Source organism: Stegastes partitus, unplaced genomic scaffold (genome assembly GCF_000690725.1).
Source record: "Stegastes partitus isolate 25-593 unplaced genomic scaffold, Stegastes_partitus-1.0.2 Scaffold8, whole genome shotgun sequence".
In the NCBI taxonomy this organism is placed as follows: Eukaryota; Metazoa; Chordata; class Actinopteri; family Pomacentridae; genus Stegastes; species Stegastes partitus.
This window is the reverse complement of record NW_007577739.1, coordinates 1,768,244-1,792,340: the sequence shown is the minus strand read 5'-3', so window position 1 is coordinate 1,792,340 and position 24,097 is coordinate 1,768,244. Positions and strand designations below refer to the sequence as shown.

Below are 24,097 nucleotides of genomic sequence, written 5' to 3'. Positions count from 1 at the left end.
TGGGCATCTGTGCAGGCGTAACTGCTATGAGTTGTTAAAGCGGTGGTATAATATATAACATACAGTATATCAGCGTATGGAGTCAGAGGGGACTTTAACGAATTAGTGGACAACTTGGCTCATTGATATGCAGAAACAAATCTTGAAGGCTGACATTTTGTGTCGCGTATTATTCATTCAGTGCCGCCGCACAATGAAATCATACACATGCATCCATTCAGAACACTCAAGTGTCGTAGCCAGGCAGCTCGGGTCCTGACCTTTTCCATTCCTGCACTCTGCTTAATTTAGTGTAAGAAATTGAAATGCACCTGATAAGAAAGATTTTATTTATGTGAGGTCAGAAAAGAGACTCGGCGGGGGACAATAGCAGGAGACCGAAGACACTTGACCGCTTGGATGTCACGAAATACAGTGATAATAATTTGCTGCTGGCCTAAAACATATAGCCGTGAATGCTTAGAATGGCTTTCACATAGCACAGCGCACAATGGAGTGACAGTTGAAGGTTTTATTCATGGACACAAGTTTCACACAGAGCAGCGAGTTAGACACGAGGGTGGTTCCCATCAGCCCCTCGGGGCGTGGACAGTACAGTGAACAGTTCAACGTTCAGTTTGGGCCTTAAGCGCTGATCCGCAGGCTGAGTTGGTTAAATGATCGATGGTCATACATGTGGAAAGATTCAGCCTCAAAACCAGCAACTTAGCTCAGCACCGTAGTTCCCCACAGACTGTTAGATTAAGAGTCGTGTGGGGAGGTCCGTACGTTACAAAAGCACAATCGAACTGTGTGATGGACCAAGAAAATCTGAGAAGCACAACCCACTTGTTTCCTCTTGAGTCAAGTATAGTGGCAGCACGGATGGAGGGCTTGGAAAAAAAAAAGTGAGTGTAAAGCCTTGCTTAACGCCGGTTCACATTTAACACGATGACACGTCCTTCACACGGAGGTTAGACGCAGTGTGAGGAGGAAACAATGGTTTACAGCAGTGGTCCAGCTGGAAGAATGAACTCTGCAGCTCACAGCAGATATGGCTGCTGTACTTGTTGGCTTGATCTCATGTATGGTGCAAAGGTAAAAGCACAATCCTTGTTCCTGACTAAACCAATCAGATCGCAAAGAAAACTTGCAAAAAGCACTAAAAATATAAATGAAGCCTTTAGCAGGAAACATATATGCAAATACTTCAAGAGCCCAACTGGTAGATACCTTTGAGAAAACGAGAGGTGGTTTTGGAGCCTATATCATATAAAGACACCACCTGAAACATCACAAACCGCTCCTGGATTACTCGACATGATAAGAATGCTGCTTCTCTCAACTATTGCACAGAAGCTGACGTGTTGAAATGCTTTCTAGCAAAGAAAGAGGACGGCATCAAGCCACTGCAGGTGTCGTTTGCCTCATTCTACCTGGTGATGATCATGATGCTGTCGTCTGTAATTTCCTTTAAACCTGTGAAATGAATTTCACAGGTTCGTGCTGCTCAGCTGCCTCCATCTGAGCCTTAGGCCTCGGCGCCGTCCTCTCTCATCTCTGCAGCACATTTAACGACATAATTTTTAATAGCTCTAATGTCTGCTCGGCTTTTCCAATTTTCCTAATTTTACAAATTAATGTTGTAAGAATTTGAAAAAGAAACTTTCCGGTTCAGGCTCTTTGATGACAAGATGCTGAGCCTGTGATCGATGTCTTCATCCTTCTTCCAAAGAAATCAGCATGTCCAATTTCCATTTCTGTCTAATTTTACACAGCATTTAAATAAGTGCGTGAAGGTGGCGTCTGCACACACAGAATGGACGGTGTGAGGAGACGTCCACCACGTTTAACAACAAGTGCGCTGGGTTATAGTCGCATACTCCACCTTTAAGTCAGGGAGTGGAATGATGTGATGCCATGACAGATAAGTTCAGCTTAAAACGAGCACATGAAAGTGAAATGCTGAATGGCTAGTCGGGCGTATGTGGACACGTTAAACAAAAGAAAACAAAGAAAAGACAAAGGTGACGGACAGACACGTGGCATGGCATCGTCTGATTATTCTTGTTTTAGCTGAAACCACGGAAGAAGAGGATGTCTGGGTCCTGGAGGGAAGGAGAAGAGCAGGAAGATGAAGATGAGGTGAAGCTTATAGATACAGATGAAGTGACGGCATGCAGGAGGAATGACTCAATCACCCATTGGCTGCATGCTACTAGAGGTCAGACGGCATGCAGAGGAGATGAGAAAGACAGATCAGCACGGGGAAGAAAAGAGACCAAAACCTTGTGACGTTATGACTTTTTTTTTTTTTTTTAAAGCACCATTAATGGTGGAGGACCCACTGAGACGGCACGATGACAAGACCCCCACAGCCAGTCGCGAACAATTCCATCCCACTGACAGACAAGAGAGCATGCCGGAGAGGAGAAAGCGTTGCACAGGTACAAAAAGAAAATCAATCTGCTGTGAGCCATATTGATATATTTTCACAATAAAGACCAATAGTTGGTCTTAGACAAATGGAGTAATGTAGAAAATTACTGGTATGGATTGACAGAAGACAGCAACGAAGGTATTGAACAAATACTGCACACCTTTAGCGGCGCCCAACCATTCAGAGGCACCGCCAAAGAAAACATAGATAATTGGATATTTAACCTATGTCAAATTAAATCGTTTTCATGTACCCAACGGCGAGCTCGGAATTCTTCACGGTTTTGTTAAGACATCAATGATCACTTATGAGGCTGTACTCAGTAGTAAACACCACAAAGTCTTTCAGCCAGGATCTGTATATTACAACAGAAGTGAGCATACACCAGTGCAACGTTACACATCGTCATTTTTTTCCTGAGTTGACCACCAGAGCTTCTTCTCTTATGTACGATTAAAATAAAGACTTGAGAAGGACTACGTTCAAAATAAAGGGCCTCAGGTAGGAAAGCAGAATGTAATGAGCTTTTACAGGCAGGTTAGAAAACACTGAAACTAAACTATTTCCAGTCAGCCTGTTATAAAATGACCACCAACTTTCTCAGTTTGTGTACAGGGATGCACGATATATCGGCAACCACATCGGTATCGGCCGATATCAGTGTTTTTTCCCATATATCGGCCGATACCGATGAACAAATTTAGTCGATGATTGTCTAACATCATCGCCTTTGTCTTTACATTTGATGTTGCTGCTATTTCACAGATGTTTTTACTTAAATGGTCCTCGACTTAAATATGTTTGTTACGCAATTAAGTAGACTATGTGGTCTTTGGGCTTCTTCTGAATAGTTTTCACGTTCCCGCACTTATATTCATTTTTCGGTGTGAACAAAAATTTAATATCGACATCGGTAATATCGGTTATCAGCGATATCAGAAATCTTAATATCGGCCAGAAAGTTTAATATCGTGCATCACTAGTTGTATTTATATCTGCATGTCTGCATTATGGATCCACGTGTCAGAAAAGCCTGAGAGGAATTTTAATATCTCAAATCCAGAAAAAGAATCCAGGAAGATCGGTGACCAGCTAAAGTCAGTGAAAACACAGTAATCATGAGGTACGGAACAGTGGCGTTCTCCTGAGATGATGCCACTGACAGGACACTACTTTATATCTTTGGAAAAATGAAGTGCGTCAGACTTGGCAGAGCAATGATGACCAGAAACTGGAGTCTCTGTAACGGCTCAGAGTGAGAAGGACGGTGCATATCGTCAGCCTCTATGAATGAAGAATAAAAATTGTGCTTGCTGCTCGGCATTAAACCTGCAAGATTAGATTTTGGTAAATAACATGAAAAAAAGCCTGATGAATATTAGGAGGACATCCCTTGATAAGATGAGACCAACATACATTTGTTCAGCTCAGATTTTGTTGTGAACCTGTTCAGGAGTGAATGCATAGTCCCGACAGTGAAGCACAGAGGTGGGAGTGAGATGATAAGAGGTTTACCAAAATGTGAGACCCCACCATGAAAACCTGTGGATGCATCTAAACACTATCTGACGAGACGACTCCTGGTCTGCAGACGCCTGGCGGACGAGGAATATTCCAGCATGATCCAAAGCAAAGAATGGTAAAAACTGTGACCCGGCCAAGTGTATCGCCTGATGTGAGTCCAACAGAACACTTTTGGGGAATTTTAAAGCAAAAGGGAAACGAACACAACCCCTCTGACTCTAAGGCCAGAACAGCTTCTAGATCCTATTCACAGAGGAAAGGGGATGAAGGAGTTCCTACTTTAGGGGCTAGATTTTTTAATATGGTGAATCAAAAGAGTTAATTTTTAATTTTACAAGAGAGCAAATTCCTACAGTTCAACCTAATGCAGTAACTATCAGGTGATAATATTTTTAATGGATTGACATGTAGATGATATCACTAAGGGGTCGACTCACTTCTGCTGTTAGATCGTTTGTCATATGTTGTCGAGCATTTTGAGACTTCCTCCTTTACAAACAGTAATTTTGCACCCGATGATCCACCAGTTGGGGCATAAATAACTAAATAAAGAGCAGCACATGGATAATATCAGTTGGTAGCATTAATGAGGTTCCTCCACTGATGTAGTGTTGCACTTCCAAAAGGTTGGGGCAAAAAAAAAAGATTATAAGGGGGAAAAAAAGTGTGGCAAGATATCCTAACTTGGAGGCCTTCGTGGAGGAAAAATCTGAAAAATGAAGCTCCTACTATTTTTCCCAAATGGCAAATACCAACATTTTTCAAACTCCATCCCCCCAGTTCGCAGCGATAAATCTGATCACATCACTATTTTAGAGAGTTTCCTCCAAAGCGAGCTCCAGAACCACCCAACATGGATCAAATGTCAGCGGAGAGGTACTCATAATCACAATCAAAGGAGTTTTATTTAAACCACTTACTCACCAAAGCATGTTCCCATCATGGTTAGTAAATGTGTTGAACGCAAACAGTGTTTGTCTTCACTGCTGCACTTTGGAAGCTGGACGTGTGCATCCCTGTGTGAATCGATACAGAACTGAGTAAAGACCCACAAAGAAACCAGCACCAACAGTGGCCACAGTGGTCAGGCGTCCCTTAAAGCCTCTGTGATGACGTTTAGTTGTCCGTGAAACATAAGGCAACATAATGCAAGTTTAATAAAGACCTAGAATCAGCGAAAACATTGACAAATCCCCCAACTGGGCATCGGCTGCGAGACTGTGATCTCGTATTGAAAGCTGTTTCGGTCGCACCGTCAGTCCCCTGTAGCTGTGACAAACAACTAGTCAGCCACTTGCCAGACAAGAGTTATTCTGAGACAGGTTTTTTTTCCTCCCCTTCCACACAATGAAATATGGATAAGAGCGGTGAGGATAGTGGGCAGCTGTCAACAAATTCCACAGCTCCCCGCCACCACTGATCAATCAGTCCCGTATCTGAACCACAACAGCGCCGACCCGCTGGCTAGACCTGACATTAATCCTAAATCTTCCAGTCAGTGTGGAGGAATGACAGGACATAACACGGCGGTGGGAGCGAACGCCGATGCGGGCTCTAACGAGGAAAGGTGCTGATGCTAATGAGTGTATCTGTGGCTCTTTAACGAGCCTGCATCATTTGATGTCCTAATTTACAATGAGCTGTGTCTCAGGGGTTCAGGATAATGAGCTGGACCGGGATTCCCAGGGCAGCAGCTTGTGTAACCCATCTCATGCAGGGGACACTCTCTCCCACCGAGTGTGAGCGAGAGACGGGAGCCGAGAGAGCAGGAAGGACATCTTCCATGTCTGCAGGAGAGAGGGGGAGGCCGTGAGGGAGGAGGACGGGGAGGTGGGTACATGTCATCTCTGCTTGATATGATTGTTTGTACACACCAATCATTGAATCGCTGCGTCCAAGTGAGAAAAGCTTGTGTTCTCTGTGACAAACTGACCTCGGGCAACAAGAGCACTCACAGAAAGAGGAAATGGAGACGGAAAGCATGGCGGGTGGGGGAGAAGAAGAAGAAGAAGAAGAAGAAGAAGCTGAGGCGGTAATTGTTGCCGGGATTTTTTTTATCACGATCTCGTCCACAAAACAGCAATCAAAGGCGTCTCTTCTCTTGCTTGCATAATCAAAATCATCTTTACTGAGCAACCCGGAGGAAAAAAAATAAAAAAATCAGGCTCCTAGTTCACTCTGGAGCAAATTAACAAATGTGGAGCTCAGTGACCTCAGAGCGGAGACCATCCACACAGAGTATGCAGTGTGCCCTACCACCCCCACCTCTTACTGCTGCGTCTGCATGGCTGCATTAGTCAAGCTCAAATGGGTTTTTCCGCCATGAGAAGCAGAGCATGACATGCGCTCAACAATGGCAGGCAGATGACGAGCCAGCTCCATTTGATGATGGCCTCTGCCGACGCGAGCTTTTTATAATTTTTTTTTTTTCTTTTTGATGTGGAGGAATACAAGGGCAGCATGAATCATTATGGGTGCACAGGTGGCCCGAGATCTAATGAGTCACATTTTGTGCAGCCCTAATGTGCAAATGGCTTAAAGAGGGCTGTGCACGTTAAAAAGCAGGCGTGCTTTAGCTACGAGTTGGGACTCTTTTCCTCGTGTTTTTATTTTTCTTATATCAAATCTAACACGACGCTAGCTCAACCTCACAAAACAAAAACACAAAAGCAAGAAAAAAAAGAATGAATTTCAGCCCTAACCCACAGTGAGCACAACAGCGAACACTCGGATTATAAATTACTTTGCTGCTCGGTTCTGACATTATGACTCAACGGTTTAAAAGTCAAGCACCGAATGATGGTATTTTAATAAAACTAAGAGCCGCCATCGACATCCTCTGAATAAATGAGCACTAGCTGTTTATCAATTAACTTGCAGCGAGTTGTTTTCCACGGCTTCTGCTGGTGTTTCTGATCGGTCTTAGCCATTAACACTGCCCCCCTCTGGCTAGCTGGCGGCCTTATTGGGTCGCTGTCATTGCATCGATCAGCCGGACATCGAGTCCGGAAAGAAATCTATGGACAGAACTATAGAAACTATCTTCTAACAGACTCGCAACCACTCTGGAAAAAAGAAGTTTGAAAATTAAATCACGATCTAAAAATAACTCGTGGATTCATCGCAGGAGCCACAACAATCCAAATTGTACCTGATCTATTAACTGCTCGCCACTGAGCACCATTTGAACATTTGACCTTCGAGCACAGCTCATGACATTATGTTGACATTTACAGTAATCCCTCCCACGGTTCTCAATCCCGGTGGCCGTGGACTGCCCTCGCCCGTGCTCTCAGCTCAGCTCTCGCCACATACCGACAGCAAACGCAACTCTGACACTGGAAGCGGTCAGCAACACCCTCGTGCTTCGGGGAGCTCGTGGGGCTCAAACCATGCAGCGGTGAAAGGAGCTTGTTAATTATCAAACACAAACCGAAGCGTTAAGTTACCCGCCGAGGCCGAGCAGCTAACATGACGATGCATTACATTTGAGCTCAGCTGAAGACTTTCCTGAAAAATAAGTCGATGTTTGAAGAGGCCACAAGGTCGTGGAGGTATCTGTGGTACTATTACCATCAGGATGGAGCACAATGACAAAGATCTTTTGTTTTTAACTCATATAAAGTTCTGCCTCTTTTTCTTTTGCTTCCTTCGAGTGGCGGGATGATGCAAAGCAAGTTCATATCCCAACACACATTATCTAACTCGTCGTTTTCTGACGCGTTGTTCTTGATCTTCCAGTCAATCTTTGATTTCGCAGCACCTTTACCACACTTTTCGGTTACATAATTTTGGCTGTCAGTCACAGAAAGTTTCACTTAAACAACAGGCCCCCACAGATAAAAAGTGATGAAATGAGAGGTACAAGATGACAACCCATTTATTTAGTAATACATTCTGCAAACTAGAAATTTTATTCAAACTTCAAAGGCTAAAAAATGAAAGAAAGGAGGGAAAGAAGGGGAGAAAATTTAAGGAGCAGGGAGAAAAATGCATCTATTCACAAGCAAGGAATGCAATTTGTTCAATCGACAACACAAATAGTACAATTTAGTTCAGGGAACAAAGCTTTTTTAAACATTTCTTTTTTTTTTCTTTTTTCTGCCATTCCTTTGGAGCTAGAACATAATACAAAATATACAGTTATTGAACTTTGTAAAATCACTCACAGAGGCCTCTGAGAAGCATTTGAATCAACATTGACAATACTTAACTACAGCACTCTAAAGCTATTCTTGAATGTAATCATAAATAGAGCAGACATGAATGTATGTATGCACATTTCGAATGCTTACGAGGTTACCATGTTAAAACACTTGCATTTGTTAAAAGTATGACATCATCTGCAGTGGAAATTAAATAAGCTTTCAAGACCGAGATTCAATACGGTAACATGGAAAACAAAACAGAATACAAACCAGCCATGGTTGAAAAGTTGTACCTTGTGATAACCAGGACAAAGTCACTTTGTTGATAGCTTAAGTACCTTAGAATGGACAAAGGTTTCTGAATCTGTCAGGATGTAATGTCAGCAGCATTACGCCTCATAGTGTTTTGTTGAACGAGTATTTGGGGGGCGGCGGGGCGGAGGGGGGCAAGATGAGATTGGGTAAGGCAAATCGGTGAGCTTATTTATGAGCTGAAAAAGGTCAGCGAAGTGAGGCTCCGGCCGCCCTGTAAGGGGACGAACCAACCAGCACTACTAAGGGTCACACAGTAAACGCCACAACTGAGGTACATCGATATGTACAAGAGGGCGCAAGCATTTAAAATCTCTTTAACTTCTGCCAGGTAGTCCTCCATACAAGAATATACAGGATGGATTCCAGGCAACCAAAGGTAACTCTGTAAATAGCTTTATAATCTTTTTGTTTTTTTCTTCTCTACAATAACAATTTTCTGAAAGGAAAAAAAAAAAAAAAAAGCTGATTATACAGATGATCAGTGCATATGACTATCGTCATTTAGTCACACTTATTTTCTCACACATCTCACATTTCTAAAACCCTGAACTCTCAATACAATTATAGATTTGAGCTAAGTGAGCATCACACGAGTGGACGAGTGGGTGAAGTTACACAGGTGAGCGTTCGTTTGGGTGGGAGGGGTGAGGACAAGGCCGATAGTGTTTCTAGTTCCTAAAACAAGCTGTCGTTTGCAGTAGCTTCTTAAGTCGTTACTCGATCCGTTTAACATCAGCACAATTCAGTCAAACACTGTACACGAGCGTCACCACGTCCCATTCAAATAGATCAGTGTTAAAATAGTAGGTTCTAGGGAGGAAACATCAGAAAACATCCTGTCGTTAGAGTGAACCGCTTAACAAAAGACAAAAAAACACTTCCTATAAAGGTTATGAGGTATTTCAGTTAATGAAAAAAAATTTAAACAAACATAATATATATTTGGGATAATCGTTTGTTCAGTTTCGGGGGAGCGATGAGACATTTTACAGGATTAAAACAAACAAGCCACCGTCAGTATCCGCTAACATTCCAGCTAATTTTAATATTTTAAATAAAAATCATTTCTACAAGTCTTATGAGTCTATTGTAGAAATGGGAGATCAACCAGCGCTATCTAAGGGCCGCATCACAGATTCTAAATTTGAAAAGACAAAACGCAGGACGGGCCGGGGGGCTACGCGGTCATCGACTTCCTCAACACACAAAAAAAATGTTTGTTCCTCATTAAGCTTGAAGGAAAAAAAAAAAAAGGCATGAAATGTTCCTTTCAGAGTCATTAATACCTACCAGGTTTGCAACAAGCAGCTGGGTGCTGACAAACGTTAGATAAGAGACATTTAGTGCACTTACTTAACAAACAGAAGCTACGCAGAGGAAAATAAATAGCTGACAGATTAAATATAAACTGCTTAGCTAAATAAAAAGCATTTTCAAATACACTTTTCCCCTCAAACACGCTAAATAAACCGAGCGTTTTACATGATGTGAGTACAGTAGGTATACAAGCATTACGGTGGAAATACAGTATTTTAATCTTAAACCAAAAAGATGTGAGTTTAAAGACATTAGTACTGCTCAGCTGTTTGTTTCTGTTGCTTTTTTATGGAAAGGAAGATTAACGTGGAGCCACATTTTCATGCAGAACACAAACATCCTATTTGACATGTTGGTAAACGTGAGTCAGCTCCCACTTATTTGTGTTTTTTCTGTAGATGGCTGGTTAAAGGTACCCGCTGGAGTCTCCACCGTGAACACAGTCAGGTTACATTCAACAGTTATCAGCATTTTGCTTTAAGGCCGACCAAACTTTTCCAGAACACTCTCACGGGCTCTTTCTGTTTGTTTTGGAATCAGCGCTTTCAATTCTCATTTCTTACATGCTTCTTAATGCCACGTTACCATGACACCACCTGTTGATATATATACATTACTGCCCCCTGCAGTCGGGGGAACAACATTTCACGCCCCCCATGCGTTTGTCCTGCATGTCCGTCCTCGTGTGAGTGCGCCTGCAGAACGAAATCCAGCTCATCAAAACATTTCTCCACAACATCACCGATGTCAAAACTCCACAGAGTACCTTTAAAAGCCAACTAATGGAACAAAAACATCCTCAGAGTTGTTCCCCAACAGCCTGACATTTTATGTTCTGCAGTGTTACAGCTCGTTCTTTTTGAAACTGTGACTTATTACGGTGCAGACTTTGGCGTCTTTGGCATTTTTGTGCCACAAAAGCGTGTTAGAAAGCAGCTAATCTGGATTAAGATTTAATAACTAGCTAAGCACCACAGAGCTGAACGTGGCGACACCGTTAGGATTGTCATTCTGATGAGTCAAGAAGTTTATAATAAAGGGAGCCGTTCAATTCTTCACCGCTGATCACAACAGTGACTAATCACAGGGAGACCTTTGTTTGCCACAACACAACAACAGAACTACCCATCTCAAGACAAACCAGAATCACATTTTTGTCAATGGCAAAAAAACTAGCTCAAGCCAAATGATTTATTCCTTGAAAATTTAAGTCAAAAATATATACATACATAAATTTCCAACAATGCAAGACAAAAAAAAAAAAATGGCAGAAAATAAATCTGAAATAAAACCATTTCTCTTCAAGAAATATCTCTACTGCGTGTGTTAAATACAGGTTTAGTCAGTGACTACGTTCTCAGAGGGGACGTTAAGGAGGAAAAAAAAAAAAAAAAGCAAAGTGAACCCACAGATCATACACTGTAGCAGCAAACTGCATTGTGCTGTGGCATGTGGAGCCGTGGGGGTGTGAAGCAGAGCAACCCTGATGGGAATAGAAAGGTGCTATACAACCATGAGAACTCAGCGGATTTGTTCTTGTTGTAAATGTCCAAATAAAGACCATGTGAAAAAAAAAAAATAGCCTTGTGAGTTCATGAGCCGACAGTTTTTTTTACATTTTTTCTCGTCTATTTTTGGCCTGCTGATGTGTGATTCTGTCTAAAATACTCAGTGCTTCAACTGTCAGTCAAATTATCAGATGTTAAAGTTAAAATCTATCTGTACCACATACAAAAAAATGAATCTCGTGAAAAAGGAAAAAAACAAAACTTGGCATAGGCTGTCATAAAGCTGAAAAATGAGATTAAAAAATAAAATCATATGGCACCCACAGTGGTCACTGGTGTAGATGTACGCTTAGAAATGTGTATTTAAATAAGCTAGTGAACGCCTGACTAGCTGCGAACCACCGCACACCTCTGGTAAATCAGACTACTTGTGTCATCTCAGGTTACAGTCAAGTTTTTGAAATATAGCTTGAAGTTGTTCAAATATGAGTAACGACGTGTAAACTCTTGTTATCCAAATTAGAAAGTAGTGAGAGCCTAAGTTGGGTCGATATGGAAACACTGGCTACGATGGGTGAGCATGAGGGGGGAAAGCGATTCCCGTCGCCTGGTTTTGTCGTCTGAACCGTCAAATTGAAATTAAGAGTTGCACAAACAGATCTGCCTTTCCACTAACGCACGTGCGCACATACATACACACAAGCACCCACGCACGCTTGCAAGTATCTATTAGCACAGACTAACATGTTATCATGGGACTCATCACCAGAGATCTTTGCAAAAATGAGGAAAAAAAAAAAGAAAAAAAGATTATTTTACCACTTCATACTTTCAAAATGATTGAGAAACACCTTGCCAGTATTATTTGAGCATGTACAGAAAACCACTTACAAAAGTAAAATACAATTAAAAAAAAAAAAAAAAAAAAAGCAGAGGGGAAAAAATAATAATTAGGATTTAAATGGTTTTGATATAGAGAGCTTACTGTGCTGTCAACTATACAATTTACCCGTTTCTTAAAGGAGCATAGACTAACTGAAGAAAAAAAAAAAAGAAAGAAAGAAGAAGAAGTAAAGTAAAAGCGCAGAGACATTGTGCCTGGAGGACAAGCGGTAATATTCACTGAATAGACATTTGTTAGAATTCCAGAAGAGCAGGAAAAGGCAGATAGTGCATAAAAGGTTCTCTTTTTCCATTTCTTTCATTTTTTAACTTAAAATCAAGCTGCATTAAATACAGGCTGTTTGTACAGGACAATTGCACTTCACAAAAACAGAAATATACAAACACACACAAGGAAATGTGAATCAAATTAATTACAGCAAAAACAAAAAAAATAAATCAAGGAAAAAAAAAATCTTACTACTTAAGCCGATTATTTAACAAAAAAGAAAGAAAACCTTGTGGACTCACTTGTTATGGATTACTTTAGAGGAGAATATTAAGGTGGGTGAACATAAAGGGGAGACAAGACGGTGGGGATCCTGAACTCCAGAGTGAATTGGTGCTGCACTATTCCAGGTTTGTGTGCATGCAACTCCTCTTCCTCCTCCTCCTCCTCCTTCTCCTCCTTCTCCTCCTCCTCCTCCCATGAAATTCCCTTCTTAGAAACCAAAAGCTCAGAGTGACGGAGAGACAGACTGCTGAGCTGAGCAGCTGTGGGTCTTGAGAGGATGGTGGTTTGTAAACTCTATGCTGTGTTAGTGGTAGGAGGTTGTGTTACCACATGTCGTCTGTGGATGCAGAGTCCTTGATAAGAGAGGAGAGGAAGGAAAAACCCTTCAGACTCTGGCTCTACATCCATGAGATCTCCATCAATGAGGTGCACAGGTTTTAAGCATGTATGACACAAACCCACAGATCATAGACAGAGTGCACAGAAGTGTTTTACCCACACATCTGTGATGCTGTTGTCAATAAAACTCTGGAGTGGAGAACAACAGTGGAATACAACTTCACATGTTCTGTTTGTTGAAGCAGTTCTGGCAACCAACATGTCTGTAAAGATTCTCACTCATCCAGGTCACGGTTGTTCTCGTAGATTAATCAGAGCAACTGTTTGAGTTCCTTGAAGACGTTTCATCCAAGAGGCTTCATCTGACTGACTAGTTGGGAGTTTTTAATGTGGAACGCCCAACTAGTCAGTCAGGACTGATGAAGCCTCTTGGATGAGAGGTGAGACGTCTTCAAGAAACTCAAATCCATGAGATTGACAACCAGTAGTTTCTGGTGAATGTGATCATTTTAGCGCCCTGTCAGCCAAACAACCTCCCCAGTAGAGATTTATTTTGCACATCAGAGTCAACTTACATTTGTTAAATAAAAGGTGTTTTAAACAGGGCAGACATATTTTAGTTTCTAGGCTCGACTGGTTGCTCGATATTCTCTTTGGCAGTACCTGTGAACACTTTTTCGCAACTCTGAACTCACAGAACCTGCAGTCTGCGACTTATTTAACGTTTACTGAGCGTCTCCTCGGCTCTAATTTACACCATGTGGGAGAAGTTTGTCGGCATAGCTGCGTTTTGTTAGCACAGACGGCCAAAAAACAAACATCTAACAGCAGCAGCTAACTCAGTCGTTGGTATGGTTGTATTTTCAGTGATATGAACATCAGAAGGTACACGTCAGTCTGCAAGTGTTTACTTTTGATTTATTTAGGCTAATAAGGCCAGCGCGCACTGTGCACCGGGGCAGATATATTGTGTGGGTTTTTTATTTCTTCGTGACCAATTGAAGAGAAGAAGGAACGACTTCAGTTTGCCAGATTCGCTTCGGCCTTAATTCTGATGTTTTATAAGCATTCTAAGAATGAATCGTAATTTTAAAACAGAAAGGAAAGCAGTTCCATATCTGCGAGTCACTGAACATTCTGCACAATAAATATCGCTGCATGAACTGCATTGAACAAATATTCCAGTTTTCAAACATGACACAAGATTTGATCCAAAGATGCTGCGTACTAATATATATATATATATATGAGTGAATACATGAGTAAAAATATGCCAGTTCAAAAATAAGAGTGCAGCGAATGTGAACAACGACCTGTACATGTGTGCTGGTGCAGCGGACTTGGATTTATTACGCCCAGATTTGCAGAAAATGTTGTGTTAAGTTCCAACAATTTTAATTTGCAAGGAAGTCACCTCCACTCTGTAACACCGCCGTACGACTGGGCTACAAGTTTTAGTGGTTTCACAAACTTGACTGATGTTTATGCGCACTATGATTACCGTAATGTCCGGACTATAAGCTGCTACTTTTTCCACACGCTTTGAACGCTGCAGCTTAAACAACTAATTTATGGATTTTTACGAATTTGCCTCGAGACCAAAGTGACGTTGAGAGCGACAACGAAAGAGAGACTGAAGAAGTAATTCTGAGGCTGAAGAAGACGACTTTAGTGGTTTTAGTGCAGGAGGAAGATGAAGATAGCGATCAATGACTTTTCCAGGTAGGCTGCTGTAGTTTTTATTTTCCTAACCAGCCGTGTTACAGGCACTGTTTGGAAAAAAGCATCTATGGTACGTATTGAATTAAAAGTTTAAAAGAATCTTTCTGTGTAAATATCTCGTTACAATGAGGACACCTGCAGGTTATAGACAAGTGCGGCCTGTATGTGAACAAAACTTTTCTTTTTAAAGTCAGTGGGTGCGGCTTATATTCAGGTGCCTCAATAGTCTGGAATTTACGGTACCTCGCAGCAATCAGTGAGCTGTGTGCAAACACTTCGTGTACTTGTTGTTTGAAAGATGAGCAAATCAGATTATCGTCTCAGCTTCAGAAAAGAGTGACATAAACAAACACTATGGACACAGTTTGACGAAGGCATATTACAGATCACACAGTGGACTTTTCAGGACTTGCAGCAGGAAATTGAACCGCAAACGAGTCACTTTTACTGAACTGTCGTGAGCTTTCCTTAATAGTAATAATCGGAATTTTTAAAAAATGACTGTCGACAGCTAGTTTGATCTCCAGTTAGTAAATACTAGTGCTTTGACAGTCTAAGTGCACTAGAACAGTACATCACTATCGCTTCTCATTCAGATGACGAACAAAATCTCATTGAAAAAAGAAAAAAAACGAGCCGTAAGAAAGTTTAATTAATTAGCTGGTGCGCAAACCTATTTTCTAAGCTGATTTAAAAACCTTTTTAATCGTGACAACGGTATTCTGTGACGCCACTACCGAACAAACACAGCCCCACTGAAGCGTTACCGATTACAGTTTAAGACACCCGTTAAGATTCAGAGCTCATCCGTAAACGTGCACAATTTTAAGGTGTGCAAAAAAAAGAAAACCCCGCTCCAGACGCGTCCTTGAGAGCCCCAATGCTGCCAAAGGTGGCTCCAATAACGACTCACTTAAAAAGATGATTATTGTAATAAATACAGTTTAAGATTTCTATTAGTCATGAATACAACCGCAAAAGAATTCTAAGAAGTTAATTTCACCGTCTCCATGAAAAGCTTTGTGTAGCCCGGTGGCAAAAAAGCAAAAAAAAAAAATCTCAATTTAGCCCATTTTGTATTGAAGCTGCGCTTCATAATACGCACAAGCCAAGGAGGCCGGCAGCTTTGTGAAGGTACTCTAATTTCTAAGATAACTCGATCTGCGGCGGTAATTTAAAAAAGTCCATCTTTATACAAACGTGAAATGTTGAAACAAAACGTCAATTTTTTTTTACTGTCAAGGACGAGATAATGTACACAATTAGAACGCGGCCGACCCGGCGAGCTTATCTGATGAAATTTTAAAAGCAGCACATCGGAGCGGACAAGGGCGCCGGCTTTGTGGTCCGTTTGCATAAAGGAGGACTGATGAGCAATGTTCTATTTAAACCAGTGTGTAGGACAATGTGGTTTTGATTCCACACAAATATCACACAGCTCCACTCATTAGCCCTTTCTGTTTTGATTTAAGGAGAACTAATTAGCGAAATCAGCTCATGTGGTAACGAGATTGAGGCTTTTTTTTTGCACAAATGAAATTGTGGCCTTTTGTCAAAATTATATCGAGTAATGCTTTCGGTGTGAATTCCTGCTGATGTCACGGGCAGAGTGACGCCTCGGGTCGGTCGCTACGTCATTACAGAGTCAATCCATGTGTTTTTTGTGAATGCATTTTGAAAAAGTCTATTTTCTTGTTCTTCTATCTACATATTAATGACATGCACAAGCTTAGTTTAAATTTGCTGGTCACACATCAACCCATGCCAACTCCAAACGAAGCCGACCTACACGGACGTAAAGAGCAGCCGCATACTTACTGTGTCATCACTTCGGTAAGGGTTGAGTTTGTTGTACACCGCTTCAATAACACTTCGTCTGAAAGGAAAATATCAAACACAAGTTTTAACGAAATGGATTAAAGCGACAAGCACTGCCAGCGTCACAGAAAAGCGTCATCGATTGCAACCTTAACGCTCACTTACTTGCTTGCCAGTTCTCCTCCAGGAGGGAGGTTAGGGATGCTCTCAGACGCTAACGTCCGCATAACGTGGACCAGATCTGGGACGCCTTCATCTCCCTGCTTCTTGATAATTTCTGTTGGAAAACAAAATAAGATTATTTCTAAGCATGATTGAATGATGTACAGAAGTGCTTCTGAAAATTATATCGTCATTATGTGCAAATAAAATATTAAAAACGTGTGTGTCTATGTGTTATGGGATGTTCGTTCAGTGTTATACTGTTCAGACTGATGCATGGATGTTGGGTTTTATGACCACTTTCATTCACTACAAGGGATTTGATTAGTTGAATGAACGTTGCTACTCTCCCTAGTCAGCACCTGGTGGGTTAAACTCATTTAGATTTTTAATCAAAGGGTAACTTTTATGTCTGAGATATTAGAGGTGCCTCCTGCCACCAAGCTGAGGCAGCCTCCCTCTCCCTGCCTGTTGGAAACCAGCGAGGTTGAAAGTTTGGAAGCATTATTTAGAAAACAAAAATAAGGTTATATGTGTGTGAACTGTAGAGTCTGCCGATAGACATCTGTAGCTCCAGATGAATAACAGGGTTACACTCGCCCCCTTTAGCTGCCTGAGTCACCCACTATGACAAGTAAACAATAAACTTACGGGAAACCCTGACACATGATAAAACATCCTTATTGCAAAGAGTGTCACCAAACACTCCTTTTGCTTTCACATTCTGAATTCAGGGATTAAAAAAAGGGAAAGTCGTCCTGTGTCAGGACAGCACAGCAGCCCCTTTCCCTGTAGCGGCAACTTAAGTATAAGATAAAATAATCACATTTCCACCTTCTGCTAACTTGAGGTCTCACATTATCCTCATCAAAAAGAACTAAACATTTACATTCACCTTTATTCGGGCTTACAATCATGTGCATATTGTGTAAAGAAACCACCCTACGTGTACAGGAACTGGTAAAACACACTAAAATCGAGGTGGTGACCGTCTGTGCGCCTAAATGAAAACGTGTCAGGGTGACGAGTGCCTGTCAGGAGGCCTGTGATGAATGAAAATCACCCGACACGTTCCCCGTTTATTCAGATAAAAACCAGGCACAGTGACCATGACAGAGCTGTGCAGATATAAAACCTAACAATGACAGCATTGTCAGACTTCATGAATTTCTTTTAGCAACAGCATCAGAAATGTTAATGGTTAATTAGAACTTTTTCCACCACATTGTTCGGATGCTTTTTGCGGCCTGTACATCCTTAAACATAATGATATATTTACAGTACGAGCGATGCGGTTCCGACATGGTCAAGGCTGGTCAGCTGCACTGTTGTTGCGTCACTGCTGAAGTGCTGCTCAATGTCATTAACGCCATTGTACAAATAAAGCGGACGGTTAAATAGCACTGGGAAACGGCAAACGGCAAGAATCTGATTTTCTTCCATTTTTCAAAGAGAACAGGAGATCCGTGTGCAGAGAGAGAAGGCGTGTGGAAATGGCGGAACAAAAACGTACGATTAGTTAATATTTTACTGTTTAATTGTAGCACTGGAAGAACAGTAAGTGTCACACCGGCGTCGAATCTTTTATTGAAAATGGCTTGGATGGAGTCTGAACACAGCAGCGGGAGACACTAAGTTAATGTAGTCGTTAGGTTCAGGTGCTATGAAGGTGTTCATGGTGTTCTGTGATAGTTAGAAACCCCGTAGAGCTTCAGGATCATCCAAAAACACACTCTGGGTCTGATGTAAAGCGCAACTTCAGCACATGATGAAGGCAACTGGTGGAACAGGGTACCAACCAAGCGAGCAAAGACACAGGACTGTCTGTGTCTGTAAAGACCGTCTTAGCTTAAAATAAGATGATATTTTTTAGCTAACTGAAAAAAAAACGTGAGTGGCTTATATTTGAGGACTTATAACATCAGATCTTGTTTTTGAATGACGATGCAGGGAGTGTTGAATCATGGGTTGTTTTTAGCCGTAATGTTGCTACGCTAGCGAGTGTCTTCAGTCTGCTTGGTTAAAGAGAGTTCAACCTGCCGGAGCTTCAGAAGGCTTGTGAAATGTGTTTTGGGGACTAGGAGGAAAGAAAATAAGCAAGCAGCTGTCACAGTGAGCTCAAAATGACGACATGAAAAAAGCTAACTGTCTGGGAAAATGATTCTCAGTGCTTCAAGTAACTGACAAGAGAATGAGCTAGGGTCGGATTCACAGACATCAGTTCTAGATGTTCAGACTTACGTGATGAAGACTCTCACTGTTGAGGTGTCTTACCCTAAAAAATATATTTCCCTTCAAGCAGTGGCGGCTGGTGAAAATGTATTAAACCATTCATCAAACTTTCACCAATATTTACAGGATCTGTACAAACTCAAAACACAACATAAATAATAATGTAAAAAACATATACTATTCAGGGCTCCAGATTCTCATTTTGTTGCACCTCCCGCCTGGTCAACGGTAAAACATATGACTTTCTGAACATTTTCTACGATTTACTGACGCTCCCTGAACGCACCATGTAGCAGACTGTGGTAGCTGCTGTTTGGTGGCTGTGGTGTGCTCAGACAGGTGTGTGACCAAAATGACTTTAAAAATAATAAACTAGACCGTTCTAATGTCAGATTTGTCCGAGGTTAAACCCAGTTACATGTATTCTACACGCGGTCTTTTCTCCACTGACAGCAGGCCGATGCATTAAGCCGTCACAACAGTAGCTGTGATCTAGTAGACAAGGAGGGGACGGCCATGTGACGGCTCAGAAAGCGCAGTCGTAAGAAAGTCAAGGGACAGTTTTGATATCCAACCAGAAGACAAAAGCAAATAAAGACAAAATTAACTGGCTTATAGCCAAAGTGGATGGGTCCGGGACGCACCGAGCTGCGCCCCGTGAGAAAGTCTCAGCTGCCAATCAGAGCCCGGGCCGAGGTCACATGATCACAAAACGCTTTTCGAGCTACAGACACACTCATGTGGCCGCGCCCGGCATCCAGGAAGTGTAGAATTAGCAAACAGGCAGTAAAGACGAATATTTAATCTGTTAATAATACAAACATCGTTAATACAGCAAAAGAACATGAAGGTTACTATTATTTTTATTATTATTTTATTATAATTAATTCAAATTTAACTTTACGTTTGAGAACTACTTTCAATCTGGCCATTAGTAGTGGGGGGGCGGTGCCCTGCGTCCTGTATTAACCAGCTGCCACTGCCTAAAAGATTTTCTTTCAAAAAAAGGTTCTGGAAAATGAGATGCCATCCTATAATCTCACTGACAAACAGGCCGGCTGATTAGATGTGCATGGCCTTAAATGCAACGTGTACGGGCCTTTCTATGCATCTTGTTCAGCCAAAGCTTCCTGCAGGACTAAATAAAGTTATTTTTGTGCTTTTAATAGCACTTTTTATTAACTGTGCAAAAATATATTACAGGTTAACAGCATTTCATCCTAGAAACACTTGTCAACGTTGTTAAAGAGTCCTGTAGGCGACCACAGTGTCAAAAATGTGCTACAATGACTTCTGACCTTTCATTACTCGTGACCTTCAGAACAAACACTGCTATATACCGTATGGTGGGGTGTAATTTTGGAAATGTATCACAGAACGGGGAAAGTTGTGACATTAATGTTATCAGTTCACGTATTGGTAGCAACCACAACAAACAAATAAATACTGGTTATTGTCATTAACTCCATATTGCACATCTACATTGGATTACTTCCAATTAAATGGGCGTTAATAAAAAACAAAAAACATGGATAATGACATGTCAGTTAATTCTACCGGCAGGCAGTGGGAGGGTACCAATGATCAAATGTACTATCCAGTCTCGCTTTGCTCCAAACACATCTACAAGTATCGTATCTACAGCCGATAAGCCACAAGGGCAGGGGAGGCACGGCACACAGGTGGAACAAGAGGTGCAGCGAAAGAAAATAAACATGTACTTCAACATGAGTGGTTCGCTGAGCTGAGAAGAACTGATGTAGCGTGTAAATAATGCAGGCGGTGGTGTGGCTGGTGCTGGCAAGCCCAAAACTTTAACATGTTGCTGTGCCAATGTCACACAGCATACCACGCTGCTGAAGAGGAGACGACTTTTAATAAATTGTATATTACAAAAAAATATTCACACCTGATAAACTTGCCCATGGAAGCCTAAGTTTCCTGTTAGTTGCTGACAACCAGCTGTCTATGACCTGAATCTAGCACCGTGCCACACATTTAAAGGGGCTGCTCGTTATGCAGAATAAGTTTGGTGATTCTGTCATAAATATAGACACACCTGACAGTAGCAGATGTTATGTTTTTGTAGGCTAGTACAAGGTTTTTCTTTATGTAATGCCCCCATAAGCTGGCACTGAATTATATCAACTGTGACAGGCGACATACGATTTTCATGCCAACAAAGCATATTGAAATTAACTGATGTGATGTGAGAGATTCGATGGCACCGGAGCCATAAGTGTAAAATATTCTGGAGTCCTGAACTGAACAAAGTGAGCAAACGTTTAACATTGTAGTTGCAAACACTGAATGTTAGATAATCGTTTATTGACATACATTAGAGTAGCGCAAATAAACGTGTTATGCCGCCACCGCAAACAGTAAAGAATGAATGTGACGTCTTTCACTTGGTGTTTTAACATGTCACACTCTAAAATGCAAAGAATATAAATACTTAAAACCTTTAACAGACTGCTGAGTTTTAATGTTAATATGCAGGCGTTCACGATAAGCCTTGTGACATTGTGTGATCCATTGAAGAGTGTAAATGTTTAACAATCATACCTCAACAGACTTCAGCTTGTATTTTAGGCTATTATTATTATTATCATTCTGTCTGATGTCTGACCAGATGTAAATGATGAAAAAAAAAAGAAAAACCACTGTTGCTTTCTTTTAAACAGGGTTTTGAATGTTTTCCTTAGGCTCTAGGTGTCCAGGTGTGTACAGGTGTGGCATATAAACATTTGCAAGCTTTGTTTTCTCATTAGACAAGATGTTACTATTGCAATAATAACAGAAAATGTGAAAAAAAATGGAAAAACTAAACAAAAATGGACTCTCCTACCTTCTACTCTGCCCTCCAGATATTTGTCCAGCTCAGTCTCCCGTTTCACTGCTTCTGGAGATACCTTTGGGGCTCCAGGAAAGCAGATTAACACAACACTCATATTGTCTCGGCTTCCCTGTGGAGAAATAATGAACAAGCACAAGTCAAGCAAAATGTTGAACTGTGATTCCAAACAGGTAACAACACGTCATTGTAGGTGGTGTGGACATGTCGTACCTTGTACAAGCAGGTGTCAACAATTTCATTGCTGACTTTTTCAAGATCATCTGTAACCTCTAGCCGTGACCTCACAAAGTCACACAGTTCCTCATTGGCCATGACATCCCAGATGCCATCACAAGCTAGAATAATGAATTCGTCTTCTCCCTCGCATCTCTCTATTGCATAAACTTCGGGCTCTGGAGAAACAAGCTGCTCTGTCGGGCCTTTTCCATGCACACACTTGTAGTCGAAGTCACCCAGAGCCCGAGACACAGCTAGGGACCCATTAACTCGCTGGATCATGACTGAGCCACCGGCATTTTGGATTCTCTCCTTCTCCAGTGGGTTGCTGGGTTTGTGATCCTGTGTGAAGAAGTGCACACCTCCACCCCGGCTGAGGAGACCCCGCGAGTCGCCACAGTTGATAAAGTAGATATGGCTTGGAGAAATCATCACGCCTACTGCAGTGGAGCCGCTGCGGTCGACACCATGCTTCTTCTCGGAGATGGTTCGCATGTGTTCATCGATCTGCAAGAATCCTGTGCGGATCCCATTCTTCACGCTATCCACTGAGGGATCCTCCTGAAGAGCACTCTGGAAGTCTGAGTTGCTGGTGATGTGCTCCAGCAGGTGCTCACAGCAGTACTTGGCCACCTGAGAGCCGGCATGCCCGTCATAAACAGCAAAGAATGACCAGGGGTCAAGACCATGAGGCAGACCAATTACTGCTGTGTGTGCATCTTCCATCTCAACCCGCCAACCCTGCATGCTGCTCAGCCCATACCTCAGGTTGTTACCCTCACCGTGGGAATTGTATTTTTCCATCTTTGGTTTGTCCAGAAATGCACCCATTGTGTCCCTCTAACAATCTGTAACACAAAAAATATAAAGAAATCTGTTGACAAAAAAAATGCAGAAATTCATTGATTCAATCACAGTCAAAAATTTAAAACTTTGTGGCAACACTCAGTTTCTAAACATGCCAATATACAAATGTACACTGGAAAAAATCTGAATAATTCTCTATGAAAAACAAATCATGTATGCCTAGTGCCTTAACAGAATTACACTCTTATCATTTTTATATCACTTGGGTTAAAACAGAGAGCTTGTCTTCCATCTATTTGTGGCAAAAGATTAGCATCTTGGAGCTGAGTTCAGGCCCCGCTCGAGTCTAAAAATAGGAGACCTGTGTACACATTTTGGCTACATATTAGGACCGCTTCTGCTGTGGATCAGATTGAAACGCCATCGAGCCACTGGCTGTTCAACATTAAACGTAACGATACGAGCTCGGTTATTAGATCGTATTTTAATACACTGTAAATCACTCTGACCTTCGCAATGCAGAACACTCCACCACACAAGCCAGTCGGGGTAATATGAGTTACAGCCATCGTTACATGCCTGCAAAGCTAACGTTAGCTAACCGACTGACCAGTTACTCGATAACCACCACCAAACATAAAATCTGTCAAGTCCAACACTAACGCTGTGATAAGCTGGTTTACACCACGAACCAGCTCAGTAAAGGCTACTTAGGTGTTGAATTTACAGAAAAAGTTAGCTGAGTAGCAAGTCCAGACAACAACTCAAATAAACAAACAGCCTTGCCTAGTTGCGGGCCTTGACCCTTGTCCCTCACAGCTAACTTTGACAGGCCTCCCTCAACCACGGTTAGCTAATGCACAGCCCTCGGCCTTGCTAATGTACTACCGCTACATGCTAACACGGCTAGGGTAGATAAGTGCCCAACAGTTACGGGCTAAAGAGTAAACATTTTGAGACTTACCAAATAACCAAAATGCCGGTTCACAGCGACGGAAGATGCGACAGGGACACGGACCGACTGGCCGCGGTTCACACCAGAAAGGGTGCACCGACGAAACTAAGGGGGTTTGCGGCGGTTTAGCTAAGCTAGCTAGCCAGTTAGCTAGCAATGAGCAGTCGTCACTCAAGACTCAGTGCATATAAATTGTGTAAATGCGGAGCTCCCTCTTTGCGTACGCCCGTGATGCATTACATTATCTCAGAATATTCTAACGGATTTTCTTGTGATTTAAGGGGCCGGAGCTTTGTGCGGCCAAGCCAGGGGGAAGCTGAAACGTCTGCCCCAGCCTCTCCACTTGACAGCTTGACAGCTTG

The 24,097-nt window shown here is 41.9% G+C and overlaps 1 protein-coding gene across 3 annotated transcripts; it reads right to left on the bottom strand.

Annotated features, from left to right (window-relative positions):
- Positions 1-308: 308 nt before the first annotated feature.
- ppm1aa (protein phosphatase, Mg2+/Mn2+ dependent, 1Aa) lies at positions 309-24,097 on the bottom strand. Of its 3 annotated transcripts, none has more exons than XM_008283849.1 (6): positions 23,745-24,097; positions 21,968-22,821; positions 21,749-21,866; positions 16,672-16,783; positions 16,507-16,564; positions 309-2,087 (listed from the first exon to the last, which is right to left on the bottom strand). In XM_008283849.1, exons 2-6 carry the CDS (start codon positions 22,802-22,804, stop codon positions 2,052-2,054), a joined length of 1,161 nt encoding a protein of 386 aa, XP_008282071.1. In that variant the 5' UTR covers positions 22,805-22,821; positions 23,745-24,097; the 3' UTR covers positions 309-2,051. The 3 variants fall into 3 exon arrangements, with proteins under 3 accessions (XP_008282071.1, XP_008282080.1, XP_008282089.1); XM_008283858.1 differs by lacking the exon at positions 23,745-24,097 and adding an exon at positions 23,290-23,310; XM_008283867.1 differs by lacking the exon at positions 309-2,087 and adding an exon at positions 7,806-12,980.

What these genes read in the sequence shown, in the direction of transcription:
- ppm1aa (XM_008283849.1), bottom strand. Translation starts at nt 22,804, where the DNA reads ATGGGTGCATTTCTGGACAAACCAAAGATGGAAAAATACAATTCCCAC. An exon ending in TTGACACCTGCTTGTACAAG is followed by an intron (nt 21,867 to 21,967) that starts GTACGACATGTC and finishes ATTTCTCCACAG; the next exon opens with GGAAGCCGAGACAATATGAG. An exon ending in TCTGGAGGGCAGAGTAGAAG is followed by an intron (nt 16,784 to 21,748) that starts GTAGGAGAGTCC and finishes GTTTTCCAACAG; the next exon opens with AAATTATCAAGAAGCAGGGA.